Consider the following 14,893-nt stretch of genomic DNA (forward strand, 5'->3'; position numbering starts at 1 on the left):
TGTGGCAAACTAGGATTGATATTATCGATAATGAGGAATCCTTACTAAGTAAATTTCTTTCTTTTCATTTCCCCCCATTTTTTCTCGCTTTCTTTTCCCCCTCCAAGGAGAAACATCAACAAGCAAGCAAGCTTACCTATCTAGGCCCTTAGTGAACTTCATAACTTTTCCATAAGCAATTCAATAGCACTGATTAAACATTAAACTCGTGTAACCGAAACTCACCAAGATATCTCTAGAATATGTCCGTTCATTGTAACCGGCGTAATAGCTGCTGACCCATAATTGAAAATTTTAGGTATGCATATATAGGTAATACATCCAGTGGCTGCACTCGTATTGGCTTGGGTGATTGATCACCCTGTACAGGCTATCAGCCTTAGAAGTGTTACATATTAGCTGTAACATGGGGCATTCAGGCTTTGCCTGATATGTATGTCCTCTGCCCTTGGGCAGTCGGACATACATATCAGGTAAAGTCCTTATGCCCGTGTTACAACTATTACATGTAATTAGACCAGTTACAGTAACTGTACCATACAGTATGATAGGTATGGACCACAAAGGTGTGGGCGTGGCCCATGAAAAAGCATCACCCAAAAACCAGCCGCACTTTTCCCTGACGACAGTATTGGTTAGGTAAAACTAAGCCGAAAACAAGCCTTCCGATCAACCTGAAACACTTTCAACAAGTTGCTACAGAATTTTTTTAAACATATTATTAAACAGCATTTTCAAGTGACTGACTGAGTAACTGACTGATTGACTGATGCCTTCAAACAAGCATAACTCGATAACAGCTAAGACTGCGGGCTTGATTTTTCACTGTTTGTCGTCGTTTTGGTTCGACAGGTGCCTTTTGGCATACCGCAGTACATAAAATGCATTCTTCATAGACTTACCAGTGTCCTTCTTTGTGTCCCATTCATCTTTGCTGACAGCGAAAAGTGTTGATTTGGTGGTAGAGCATAATCAGGGATGTGCCCACAATGGTCGGCAATGGTCGGGACCAACCACCACTCAGATAAAATAGCCACCACTCAACCAAAAATAACCACCACTATTACTCACCATTCAGTACAAATGCACCACTAACTTTTGTAATTATAGCCATCCTAAACCTCAAGTCTGTTTTATAGCCACCACTATTCTAAACCTGGGCACATCCCTGATAATGGCTTCCCTTTGATGGAAATCGTCCATATTTTTCATAGTGGCTACTTTGATTGCAGAGGTGCTTTTGAAATAGTTCTTGATTTGTAATGCAGTGTAACAGGTTGAACATAGCTGACAACGAAGCATAATGGATACTTCACTTTTCAGATGACAATTGATAGCTGGGGGAGATTATGAGCTGGGCCGTGCAGTGCCAAGTTCTTTCTTTTGATGCGGTACAGGGTATGCATGGGTTCACCAGTCATAATTTTATTTACAAAAAAAACTTAACAAATTAGTACACAAAATTTTTGGAATTTTCAACTAGAGTAGGGACCATAACACATCGATAAAAAGTATCGAAACAAGCTGGAGAAGATCACAACATTAAATCACAAGAAGTGTTATATCACTACTGTGCAATTCCATTATGGTATCTTGAGCACAGTAGGGATATAACGCTTCTTGTTGTTTTACTGTGATTTAATATTGTGCACTACTCCAACTTGTTTCAGTACTTTTATCGATGTGTTATGGTCCTTACTCTAGTTGAAAATTCCAAATATTTTGTGTACTATATAATATCATACTTTATAAATGACCTAGAAAATCAAATGAATTGGAGCAATTACACATTTCAAATCCTCCCCAACTATTCATTTGTTTTACACTTCTGAGAAAATTACATATACAATATACTAAAAACTATACTTCAACAAAGACATCACTGAAGTATACAAACTCATAGATCTACATATTACTTACCAACTTCTCCATAATCAATTGCCGAGTCCATCTGTATGTAAGGAGCACAGTGATAAAGTACAGTCAAAAATGTTCTGGACTACAGTACATTATACAAGTGCTACGTACTTCCTAGTATCCTCTACTGAGCATGATGCTTTTATTAGACATTACTGTATCAGCATGCCAAAAAAATGTGAACAAAAAGTTATGAGGTAGGAATAATATTTTTTACGAACTGCGATTGAGAAAAATACATGTATTACACTGTAAATACACTGTATATGCCTATATGTCTTGATCAGGATTCAAATCTTCAACCTCATGCTCATAAGCTACTTTTTTTTAACAGTTACAGTATATACAGTGTTACACAGCTGTGCTTGTCCTGTGGCAGTTAATTATCGACATAACCTCTACATACGTACAATAGATCATTACTCCCAAATAATGACTGCCTCATATGGTGCAAAAAGAACACTCTCTTGTATAAATAAAGTACATGCAGCAGCTGGCAAGAAACTATAAGGTAGTACACCAACACAATGTGTATTGATAAGTAATATTGAAGTAAGTACAGCTGTACTGTACCAATAGCACACAAGATACTGTAGCAGCTCATTCCCACACAATCCAATCACTTACTGTGGTTGGTGATAAAACTTTCCCACTGCCTGTCGCATCATTAATTATCTTTGCTCGACAATCAATTAACACTAACATAGCTTTTACACTACAAAATATATAGTACATAAGTACGCACTGTAATATATTAATATGTATACACACTGTATGTTTATAAGCACATTGATAATAGCATTATTCATAAGGTACAGTATATAAATTATTGCAATGAAATATTAGCAAACAGGGATCATGCACATTATAGTAATACATGTCAAGGATTAATCTGGATGCAGTTCTGCGCGCATACATATACTGATACTGTACCTGAAAAATCCAACTAAAGTCATCACAATAATTCCTTCGTAGAGGCCAGCCTACAGCACATACAGTAAGATACTGTACAGTAGATTAGATGCCATCATACATGTAAAGTAATAACCATAACAAGCAAAAGGAAAATTAGGAAATTTAAGTTCAAATAGAGCTGGGCAATAGTTGAAAAATATGGAGCATTGTGATATTAATTTTCAAATTGTATCGTGATATTTATGAACATAGTCGAAAACAAAGCATAATGGTCACTTCACTTCTCAGTAATTGATTGTTGAGGCACTGGTTCAGATGCAAAATTATTTTCATGGTTCACCAGTCATAATTATATTATAAAACAAGTAAACAGAGCAAGCACAAGGAAGTTTAAGTTTGAGTAGTGAAACAAGGAAGATTGTCTATATCTACAGATATACTAATGGACATTAATTTTAATCCCTGTGCTTCAATAGTACGGATTGAATGTATACACTGTCGTGATGGATGTAATACTTGTAATGACTACTAAGTAATTCTATTCATGAACCCTTTTCACAAGAAAGGAGCAATGATCAGGTGTAAACGATGTATAAATTAGCAAGTTTGTTTACAAATTCTCAATTGTACAAGCAGCTAACTACTCACTGTCAGTTAGATACTATCGTGATACATACACCCTGTATATCATTATTGTGCTATTTTCATTACTATCAATCATATTGTGAAAATTTTGCCATTGCCCAGCACTAAGTTCAACCAGCAAGCAGGTATACTTATTAGACATTCAATCCCTACTATTGAAGCACAGGGATTAAAATTAATGTCCATTAGTATATCTGCAGATATAGACAATCTTCCTTGTTTCACTACTCAAACTTAAACTTCCTTGTGCTTGCTCCGTTTACTTGTTTTATAATATAATTATGACTGGTGAACCATGAAAATAATTTTGCATCTGAACCAGTGCCTCAACAATCAATTACTGAGAAGTGAAGTGACCATTATGCGTTGTTTTCGACTATGTTCAGTCCATTACGCAGTGTTACAAACAAAGAACAGTATGGGAAGTCTCTACGATCAATCCAGTCACTATGGCGATAACCCTGATAACTAGTCAGCAAAGCTATAGAGAAAGCCACAAATGTGCTACTGCAAATTGACACCTTGAGCTGTAAGCAAAAAGAAACGTGCAGTATGCCAAAAGGCACCTGTTGGGTTGAAGTAATGTATAGCAGTCAAAAATTAAGCTTATAGCCTTAACCGGTCTCAAATATACTTTATCAAGGTCTCAATTATATGCCAGGTACTTTAACTGGAGCTATATGCAATACACACCTTGGTCAATACACGCTTATAAATATGCTTCACCATGTGTTTCATTAACACCAGGTCTAAAATGATTTATAATAAACAAACCCTTACGAATAATTATGGCATATACTGTATGAAGCCAGTCATTTTTCAAATAGTAATTAAGTATGTTGTTTGCTGCAAAGCCTTTAACACCAAAGAGTATATATACACAGTATTTACAAACAAAAAATGCTTTCAGATGTCTGTATGCGCTTTGGTGGTACAATGCTATGACTATTATTCCCAACCACGAAAGGTGATTGCCTGTAATTGCACATACCTTATATTACATGGTTAATTGTTAGAATAATAAAATCTGAGGCAGTAGGGTAGAAAGCAATGCAAGCACCTGGGGCTGGGATGAAAAACAGCTTTCAGGAGTGAGCATGACAGTAATATGACTATAAATACATATACCAAATGCTCATGTGACGTGGTGAATAATGAGAACACAGGTAACAAGGAAGTATGACTACCAAAATAGTCCTGTAAAACCATCTGCGACCAGGATCAAAAGTTTTGATCAACAAAAAGTAACTTGATTCCGCCTAAAAAAAGGACCTCGATGCTTGACAATATAGCATATACAAGCTAGCTTGTTCCACGCTCTCTAGGACTTCTTGATTCAATGCAGATTGAACCTTTGGTCAACATTTGATTTGATGGTTCTACAGAACTATTGGTAGTGACGACCCCTTTTATTTCACTACTCATGTTTAACCTTTAACTAGAAAACTTTCATTGAATTGGCGCGCGCCTCATAGCGGCTCTGTATGACACTCGGTGTTTATTGTACCCACAATACATTGTAGTACAATGGTGTACCTCTTTGAAGGCAAACGGTAAACCCAGTATTCCAGCTCCGATAAATGAAATAAAGATATTAGCGAAGATTTTGTAATGACTACTAGTCCCTCCCTGATCACCAACACTTAGAGTCATCTTGTACACACCAAGTCGCTCTTCTATCGCCACAATATTCTGCACATCACGTGACCAAGTTGAATAAACTTCTGCGTGAAAATGGCGGCGAATTTGTGTAGAAGCAGAGGGGCGACTTTTCGCTGCTTTATCAGAACTAGCAGAAACTTGCGACTTTGCCGACATTATAGTGGTTTAAATTCTAACAGAGGTACTATGTTCTAACTGAAGTGCTATGTTCAATTTTATATGCCATGCACCCACCTGATTTGATTTGTGTGAGTACTTACGTTTTAACCTGTAAATTTGGTTGATGTACACATTTGTAAACAATCACACAACAGAAGGAGGCAGTTACAATGTATTACAGAACCAACATCTAGTTCTATAAGCACATGGTGCAACTAGCACTGTTCACTCCTCAAGTGGTGCCACATCAGTTTGGCATAAGAACCCTTAGGGTCTGACAACTACAAGGACTCGTAGGTTGATTTGCGACCATGATCTAAGTCAAGAGTAAAGGCCACTAAATCCATGCCATGTTGACAAGTTTGAAACCCTTTTGAAATCAAAATAAACATTCATGGACTGTGTAAGACTACAGCTGCAGATCTACCTACGGGGCTTGCCTATAGTGTGACACCCCTTGTTCCTATTTACCACATTCTAGTATGGTACTGTATAGGGGGAAGGTTTTGCGGATTTCATGGTTTTGTCAAAAACTACAAAACTTTCCCTGCAAATGCTGCTGCTAGCTGTGATGAGTATATGTCTGGATTGGTTATAATTACAATGTGGAAAGTCCTGCAGCAATCCGGCTTCTTTCCTGAGCCAAGCCCTCTTATTGGAATTGTGCATCACCGTCTAGCCAGTCATACGTGTAGCGACATCCATTTAGTAAGGTATGTTGCGGCAGTCTGAAGGCATGTACAAAGCCATGTGCACTGCTGTTTGTATGCCCAGTGTAGAGCCACAAGTTTAATCAATCATCAGGTGCACATTATAATCATCGTGAGCCACGCCCACTTACCAACAAATGTGCATTGTTTACCTGTACATGCATGGCATGCACGGCTAAACACTTTGAACAGGTGCTGCCATACTGTTGTCCACCGCGAAAGTTTAAGTTTGTTTGCCCTCTATCGCGAATGTTTCGCCTATTGAAACTTTCCCTCTATATGGTATAACATATTATTCTGTATAGCATCTATTTATAGCCACAACCTAGCTCATGCTATGCTGAAAAGAAGAATGTGGCCCTTGGCCTTGAAGGTCATGCTTTTAGCCATGCTGCCTACTTTTGTTCTACGTTTTTTCTCAAAGGTGGGATATAGAACCTTAAAAGCATGTAAAATCTGAATTGATTTCGCATATGTGTTTTTCATAGATAATTGTATTTACCCTAGATATATTATCAACTCGATTACTAGTAAGAAAGTACAATTCCGAAGACCACTCTTCCCCAGGGTTACTTAGAAAAGCTTGGAATTGGATTAATTATGATTACTCCCAAGAAGTATGTATTATGTAGATGTAATGTGCATTTTGTACACAGTGTGTATTTACTGATAATTGTCAATTGCCTGTTATTATTTAAAAGATTTGTTGTGTATTGTAAGGCACTGGAAAATAGTATGGTAGTACAGTTTAGTAAGGATTGATGGGCACCATCCAAAATAATACCTCTAAAATCCTCCTAGAGATATCTTACGTGGTGAAAATCACCATTACAGTAATATACAGTATAATCTACAGTAACATAAAATGCAGCATTAAAAACAAAGAAACACAGATGGCCGGATATTGAATTTTTCTTTTAATCACCAAAATTCAAAGTTTGGCCTGCCAGCCTGCTGCCTACCTGCCTACCTGCCTGACCACAGTCACAAGGCTAGAGGCCACCGTGGCCACCATATTTTGTCGCGATACTCAGGTTCCGACGAGTGTCTGCCCTGTGCGCCTTGCCTTCCAATCATGCTGGTTGTCAACTCCACCATATTAAGACATTAACTTTCAATAGTGACGCCTTTAAATCACCCACACTGCTTTAAGAGACCTTTAAACAAACCTGAATACCTATTGAGTGACATGTATCATTCTCACTGGTTTTTATTGCTAAAGATCCCTACTTTATGTATGTTTTGCGATCCTTATTATTAAAGCTTTAAACCATGATTTTGTGATTTTTAGGAGATGAGCCCAGAAGAAAGGCAAGAAAGAGATGCATTGATGGAGAAGGTTAATGATGAGTTTCGCGTACACTATGTCATGTTGAAGCTGTAAATGTACAGTGTACTGTACTTATCCAGTTGTACCTATGTTTCAGAACCAGCACAGTCACTCCAAAAGTCTTGGTTGTCAACCATCTACTGTATATAAGTTCCATTTTTTGCTTTGTACGTATATGTAGTTTCTGCTTGTAGGTTCATATTTAATGAATCATAGGTTGTGACAAACTCAAAACCATTCAATATGTGCTTTCAATGAGTTTTGTAAATTCTGCTGACTGTCAAGTTGGTATAAGGCAGTAGCATATGATGAAGTTATAATCCTTGATCACTGCATGTGTGATGTTTGTATCTTTTAGGTACTGTACTACGTGTTGTGATGATAAAAAAATAATAAGTAGAGCAAGCTAAGCATTCCATCTCATATAGTACATGAAAAGCCACATCTAAGCTCCCAACAATGTTTTCTAGCTCTCTTTTCAACAAATGATCATCCATCAATAATCTTTTTTGTTAATTTTGTTGTTCCAGTTGTGATTCATTTATTTATTTTAGTTTTACTATTCCAGGTACAAGAAATGTATTTTGCTAACCCTCCTGTTGCACCTGACTTGAAATTTTGCAAAGAAGTTTTCCAGACTTTAATCAAATATAATGATAGGTAAGTTGTGATAATCAGAAGACGTAAGGGAATAATTTACCATCATTGTTTTGAAATCTACAATGTACATCATTGTGATACTAAACATGTGGCATTGTGATATGCGACCCAACCTCCTCTGTATAGCACAACAGCTTATAACAACGGATCATACATACACTACTACATGTACTACTACACACCAGTCTATGTAATGTAGGAATTTGTACCGGTTTAGTGTTAAGTGGTTATATGGGTTTAGTGCCGTGGCATTTATTACTTTAGTTCAAAATATCGATGTAGCAACTATTCAACTTGACTTATTCCCGTGATGTTTGAAAACAGTGTTTAAGGCCTTATATTTTCAAAATCGATTGTGGTACTACTTGAGTGTGACTATTGCAGGCATGGTGTTTAACAAAGGAAATACAGCATGCGCATATCAATAGTGCTCGAAATGTCACTGATTATCAATCTTATTCTTTACTTTTTATCGTTTTGTACCTCACATGTTGCAAGTGATGAGTGGTTGGCTAGAGTTGATGAAATCTCTTACAACACTACTCAGTAAGTATTCTGATTCATAAATATTGGCCACTACTGTAGTGTGTTCAGAAAATGGAAAACCCATACATTTATATACACATTAACCTAAAATACTCTAATAGAACATACTTTTTAGGCAAAATACTCTAATAGAAGAGTCAATTCCACAGTTCAGATAACAGAATGTTCATGGCTAGATAATGGAGGGACCACTGTATTGGTCTCAGCATTTTCGGTCTTACAGTTTACAATATACAGGAGGGGTGTACAGTATTATGGCTCTTGATCATCCAACACTGTCTAGCTAAGAAACAATTGCTTCATGTGTATACTGCATGTTGCAAACCAATTTCAAAAATAGAAGTACCAATTTCAAATCACACTTAGGCCATGCCTATTTGATCTTATGTTGCGCGGGCCCGACGGACTGCATTTTTCTTCAAATGAAATAATTTTGAAAATCACGTGTGCGGATCACGTGTTCTTAATTAAAGACAACACCCTCGTGATATAGTCCAAAAGGGAACATTGAAGATCGTCCAGTGCTCTAAAATTGTAAAATACGATGAGAAAGCTCTTTTGGAGATCTATGTTTAAATCTGATGTTACTAGAAGAGTATGAAACCTAGATTTTTAACTGTGTATATACTATTATAGCTACATTCATTATTTGCATTTTGTATGCTTGTGTTTAAAATTTTTATCATTTTCAAACCAACCTACCTACCCAAATTTAAAATAATTTTGCCTGCGCAACATAAGATCAAATAGGTATGGCCTTAAGATGCATGACATCTTCTGCGAAAGGTGTTCAGTATAAAGAAAACGAACTTTTTAATGCTTACAATGGCTTGATTGCACAGGTCAGCAGCTGTTTAATATCCCCCTGGCTCCTGAAATTAGGGACAATTTTGTGGTTGCTGTGGTACAGGTTTAAAGACATCAAATGACTAAAACTACACAAAGCTGGCCTTGTAGATTGAGGAGAGTAGTAGCCTGGTTCATAACTCATTATGAAAAGCAGGTTTCATCTATTAACAACTTCGTTGTCAATAAAATAAAATGTTTGTGTTCATTTGTTATTTTCAGCCGAAATTGTCACCAATGCTAATTTATTTTATATTTGATAATTAGAGTTGGAGTTATAAAGCTATCGAAGTTTTTAAGGGACGGATTGAACTTGGAACCTGATGAAGAATTGCATTTACTGGTAAGCATTGTGTGTGTGTGTGTGTGTGTGTGTGTGTGTGTGTGTGTGTGTGTGTGTGTGTGTGTGTGTGTGTGTGTGTGTGTGTTGTGAGACAGCATGGCCAAGTGGCTAGAGTATATTGGCCTGGTAATTGAAAGGTTCCAGGTTCGATGCCCGGTTATGCCAATTTGATGTTGTTTCCTTAAGCAAGAAACTTGTTCCAGTCTACCCAGCTGTATAATGGGGACCTGGTGGCCTGGTGTCAACTGGGGAAGCAGCCAACCCAGCTGTAATGTTAATGAGTACGTGGTGTTTACTGGGGAAATGAATGCGTAACTGTCCTTGTCTCGCTTAGCGGTGTTGGGGGTCGTTGTGGAACTTTGGGCTCTGCAACCTCTCCATAAGACCTGGACAGTCCTCCCATGGGTTACTAGTCCTGTCCCAGGAGGATTTGCCAATACTCAAGTGTCTGAGTGGTGCACAGGCATCTCAACGCTGGTTTGCCGGGTGGGAATAGCTGTGTTTTGCACAGCTACCAAGGTGTGAATATGTGCATGCGTGTGTGCATGCATGGGTGTGTGTAGAAATTAAAGGCTGCAGCACAAGTTGCTGTCAGACCTTCAGTGCTGGACACTGTAAATCAGTAATAAGTATAGCAGGATTTTTTGAGGAGAAACTTTTTTATGTGAATTACATGTACCACCATCCAAACTTCTTTTGTGAATTTCCACCATCCAAAATATTGAGGAGGTAAGTTTTTGCTTTGCAATTCATTGAAGCTAGCATAATTAATCGTAGCAGTTTTTATCTACATCTAGAAATGGACATTTACTATTGTTTGATGGTGATTTGTTTATAATGCTCAGGAGATGCTGTTGTGATCGGGCTACAAATTGTGAGAGGGGATATATAGCTGCTGTGCTATGAAAATCGTGAATAAAAAATATTCGTAGCGAAAATAATCCTGCTATATGATGTTATTTTTTCTTTGATGCAAAGTGTCCACGCTATTTATTACTAGTGCAATTAAATTGTTAATTTAAAAATGAAGTATGGTTTCAGTGATTAAAAGTAGTAGTGAAACGAGAGATATGAGTGATGGTAATTATTATAACATAGCTATGTGGGAAGTACATTGGAATGCTATCATCATCTGTTTAATTCCGAAGTAGGGATTTTCCCTCAAAGCTATGTAGCAGCTACCATTATTCATATCTCTTGTTTCAGTGCTTTTTAATTATATATTTATTAATTAATTTCGCAAATGGCAACTACACATATCTACACTTCAAATAGTTTTGTGGCATCTAAATGAGCCTTTTCCACAATGACTTTTATGACATCATGAGAATAAAGATGGCCGTGATAGTTGGGGGACTGTTAAACAGGTGCCTATGGAGAAAATTTTTAAATTGCTCATATTTCAATCAGAAAAGAATATAATTATCGAGTTCTCAACAACAGGTACAGTCAAGTTTTATATAAGACCTTACAATAAACGAGTTTTGTCACGTTTCAAATTTTTTTCTAAATAGCGTATGTTTACTATTATTATTATATAATAGCTTTTGCTACTTCATAACCATACTTGTCAGTTAATGGTCGATAACTCCATGCCTAGCTGAAATGTGAGCGATTGAATATTTATCTCCTTAGGCGCCTGTATAACAGTCTCCCAACTATCGCTGCCATTTTTATTCTCATGATGTCATAAAATGTCATTGTGGATAATTAAGGCTCATACACTCCTCTAAGGAAAGTGTTGATTCAGAAAATTAACACCTCATATGGTTTCCTTGCATGAAGAAGATGATCATGTCATTGAAGATGAAAGGAAAGAGAAAGCTCAGAAGGCAGATACTTGTCAGAACCACAAAAGTCACATGCCATTAGTGCGATGTGAAATGGTGGCTGTGCACTGCTTTGTTTGGCTTCTAGCCTTGTTACTGTAGTCAGGTGGGCAGTGAGGCAGACGAAAGTACAGGATTTGACAATTTTTTTAGAAATTCAATATCCAGCTATAATATTTTTTTTACTATATATAGCATTTTTGTTATGCTATACACATGTGGCTGTGACTGCTTTATTACAGTATATTGATGTCCCTGCTTGTCTCAAATGAGCTCTACGTAATAGAGTACACTGGTCATGAAGTGCACGAATTGTTAAGTGTGAGGCACATGTTCTGATCTTTAAGGGTGTGGTCTTGTTTTATACTCAACCCATGAGTGTTTTACACAAGATTTGAGTATACACCAAGACTATTCCATAAAAGTGATTTGATCACGTGCATGTATCATGTTTCTTACCAGCAGCATTTTGAGCGGTGTGCAACACTTTCCGACACACCCATTGCACATTTTATGAAAATCGTCCTTATTGTGCTGGGATTATGTTTGGTTATGTTTAAATTACTGTATGCTGACATAATTGGCTGGGCCTATATATATGTGACTGGATCTACGAAAACCGTTCTTATCGCCCAAGACAGGAAGTTTGATTTTTTCACACAAACACAAAGCTTAATGAATGCACTATCAAGTTTCACTGCCACAGTCGACCAGAGTAAAGTGGTCTACTTTTGCTGGCTGCTTTTCTAGAGCACAGTGGCGAGCCGTACGAGTGGTCTGGGGTCTTGATGGAGCCCTGGCCGACCAGGAGATGGCTGTGTGTGGCTGTACAGCTCTGTGGTGTTGGACAATGACCTGTGCTGTAAATTTCCTTTCATTTTAGCCAGTTCTGAGCCCTGAATGGCCTATAACTTGGCCTAATTCATCCTAGCACGTCTCTTTTCAATTTTTGAACACCATCTTGCCCGCCTTCCAGGGCCCCCGCCTCCCACCCCTTCTGGAGCTCGCCTGATACAGACAACCTCGGTTTAAAAACTATCTAAAATGGCGGGAAACTTAGCTGTTGACTACTTCTTCAGTGGATGATCAGGAAGGTAAGAAATTGTTGTGAAACGTGTGAAAATTTGGTATGCGTAGCTACCACCATTGGCCAGCTACAACACTCAGAATATTTAAAACCGACGTTTCTCGATACTTTTAAATGGGCGATAAGACCGGTTTTCCCAGAGACAGTCACATATAGTGAATTTAAAAATTGTTAATTTAGAAATGGAAGTAGGAATCAAGCGATAAAAACTACTGAAACAAGTGATTTGAATGATGGCAACTATTACAACATAGCTTTGTGGGGAAATCCTTACATTGGCATCTCACCACGTCACCATATATGTTCAATGCCAAAGTAGGGATTTCCCCACAAAGCTATGTTGTAATAGTTGCCATCATTCAAATCACTTGTTTCAGTAGTTTTTATCGCTTGATCCCTACTTCCATTTCTAAATTAACAATTTTTAAATTCACTAGTTTGTTAACTTTTTTTGGTATAGGTATATAGCTATTATTGATCTTTGGCACTGACTGCTCTATTAGAGTATCTCGATCTTGCTGCTTGCTTTATGCAAGCTGCTCAATTACTAAATTGAAAGGCATGCAGGGTTTCTATCTCCTGTTTTCTACAATTAGTTACAGCTGGACCATTAATAATGGGCGTGGTCCACTGATCGTTAAGTACGAGCGCGCGCTCTGATTGATAAGGGCGTGGCAGTGTGTTCTTACTTCACTAGGCTGTTTGATCGCTTTGCAAGTGTTGCTATACAGGCATCTACTTGCCCTTACAGTATGGAATCCGTTATTAGTTTTGTGGCGTCCGAATACGGCTGCTCTAAGGAAAGTGTCGATACGAATTATTAACGCCTCCGTGACTGGAAAAGAAGAAGACGATCCGTAATTGAAGATAAAAGGAAAGGCAAAGCGCAGAAGGCAGACACTCGTCGGAACCCGAAAAGGCACATCCCAGCAGCGAGTTAAATATTGTGGCAAAGAATGGTGATCCTTCGCTGCTTCGTTTGGCCTGTAGCCTTGCGAATGTGGTCAGGCTGGCAGGCAGACGAAAATTTCTGTTTTAGCGATTTTTTAGAAATAAAATTCCAGCACTTTTCTAGTCGTTTCCTGATATATAACGCTAGAAATAAAGTTAGAAACTTGAAGACTCTTTAGTAAAAGGTTTATTTGCTGTGTGAGATATTTCTAGGATGATTTTTGAGGGATCGAAATTTGAGGCGCGCGCCAAATCCACCCCGATCCCTACTTAAACAGTACTATCGTACTGTTTGATAGTACAATCACATTTGCAAAATTGTTTACACACACAATTAAAAGTTCTTTCATTTTGCTGTTCCTTTAGAAAAGATGGGTTAATAAGCAGGCTTTGAAGCCAGAAGTGATATCTATATTAGTATAAAGCCATATGTACCACTCAGTAGTATGCATATATGAAATTGCATTTACATTGTAATTAACATTGATTATTGCTGTGTAACTGTCAGCAACACTTTCATAAAAATGATCAAGGTATTCTAAACACATTTTTTGCTTTACAGTTACTTTTCCTTATTCATCAACGGATAACTGTGATCATAAATCTCAAAAAATTTGTTGGGCATATTCTTACACATTTTTTTGATAGCTACATTGTAACACTAAATTATCAGAAAATTCATTATTATTAGATCTGTCATTTGTATCAAACTAGTTCTATGAAAAAGGAAGTATTTTGTTCTTTTGTGCTATCTACTATTTAAAAATTGTAAATGTGTCTAGATGCGTATACCATAAGATACTTCATTATGTCTTGTTTACTATAGGTGGAATCATATCTAGAAAAAGCAAATGCAGCAGCATGGTATGAATAGACACTGATATTCTAATTCTACTCTAAGTGTACCAATTGTATGTATTTACATATCATTTTAATTTATTATAGATTTTTTGCCATTTTCATTAGTATTCTATTTGAAATGCAGTGGATCCTCAATTATCTGAACATGCATGTTTGTTTCATTTTTTGTTGTATTATTGGTGCACTCATTTTAATGAAAAATCTAGAAAACCATCCTATTGTAGCTGGCATAATGCTTGATGCCTATTACCGTATGGAGGGAACTTTGGCGCCATTAAAATTTGTTGAATGACAATGAATTCGCCAAATTTTTTCCCATCCAAATATTTTACTAGTGAAGAAAACAGCAAACCAAGCCTCAAACTAAACAATTTTCTACTCGACCAAGCATCAAACTAAAGCCTTGACTACTCCACTAGGTAGCTAGCTGTA

At 37.3% G+C, this 14,893-nt stretch overlaps 2 protein-coding genes across 3 annotated transcripts in view; one reads left to right on the top strand and one right to left on the bottom strand.

Moving 5' to 3' along the window:
• The window catches only part of LOC136239417 (uncharacterized), a 31,942-nt gene extending 26,754 nt beyond the window's left edge, over positions 1 to 5,188 (bottom strand). For both annotated transcript variants that reach the window (XR_010693454.1, XM_066030147.1), the window contains exons 1-4: positions 5,014 to 5,188; positions 2,851 to 2,900; positions 2,545 to 2,632; positions 1,921 to 1,951 (exon numbers count right to left, since the gene is read on the bottom strand). Coding sequence is in view for 1 of the 2 variants with exons in the window: in XM_066030147.1 (XP_065886219.1) it covers positions 1,921 to 1,951; positions 2,545 to 2,632; positions 2,851 to 2,900; positions 5,014 to 5,130 (286 nt within the window). In the remaining variant the exon portion in view is untranslated. The remainder of the gene's footprint in view (positions 1 to 1,920; positions 1,952 to 2,544; positions 2,633 to 2,850; positions 2,901 to 5,013) is intronic.
• Positions 5,161 to 14,562, top strand: LOC136239419 (uncharacterized). Its single transcript, XM_066030149.1, has 6 exons — positions 5,161 to 5,320; positions 6,516 to 6,625; positions 7,300 to 7,347; positions 7,907 to 7,998; positions 9,658 to 9,733; positions 14,427 to 14,562. The coding sequence occupies exons 1-6, from the start codon at positions 5,212 to 5,214 to the stop codon at positions 14,472 to 14,474; spliced, it is 483 nt and encodes a 160-aa protein (XP_065886221.1). The 5' UTR covers positions 5,161 to 5,211; the 3' UTR covers positions 14,475 to 14,562.
• The last annotated feature ends 331 nt before the right edge of the window (positions 14,563 to 14,893 follow it).

Source organism: Dysidea avara, chromosome 11 (assembly GCF_963678975.1).
Source record: "Dysidea avara chromosome 11, odDysAvar1.4, whole genome shotgun sequence".
In the NCBI taxonomy this organism is placed as follows: domain Eukaryota; kingdom Metazoa; phylum Porifera; class Demospongiae; order Dictyoceratida; family Dysideidae; genus Dysidea; species Dysidea avara.

Excerpts from the sequence above, each read along its gene's own strand:
- LOC136239419 (XM_066030149.1), top strand. The coding sequence starts at position 5,212 with ATGGCGGCGAATTTGTGTAGAAGCAGAGGGGCGACTTTTCGCTGCTTT. Across the intron at positions 5,321-6,515 it reads TGGTTTAAATTCTAACAGAG|ATATATTATCAACTCGATTA; the intron begins GTACTATGTTCT and ends TATTTACCCTAG. Across the intron at positions 9,734-14,426 it reads ATGAAGAATTGCATTTACTG|GTGGAATCATATCTAGAAAA; the intron begins GTAAGCATTGTG and ends TGTTTACTATAG.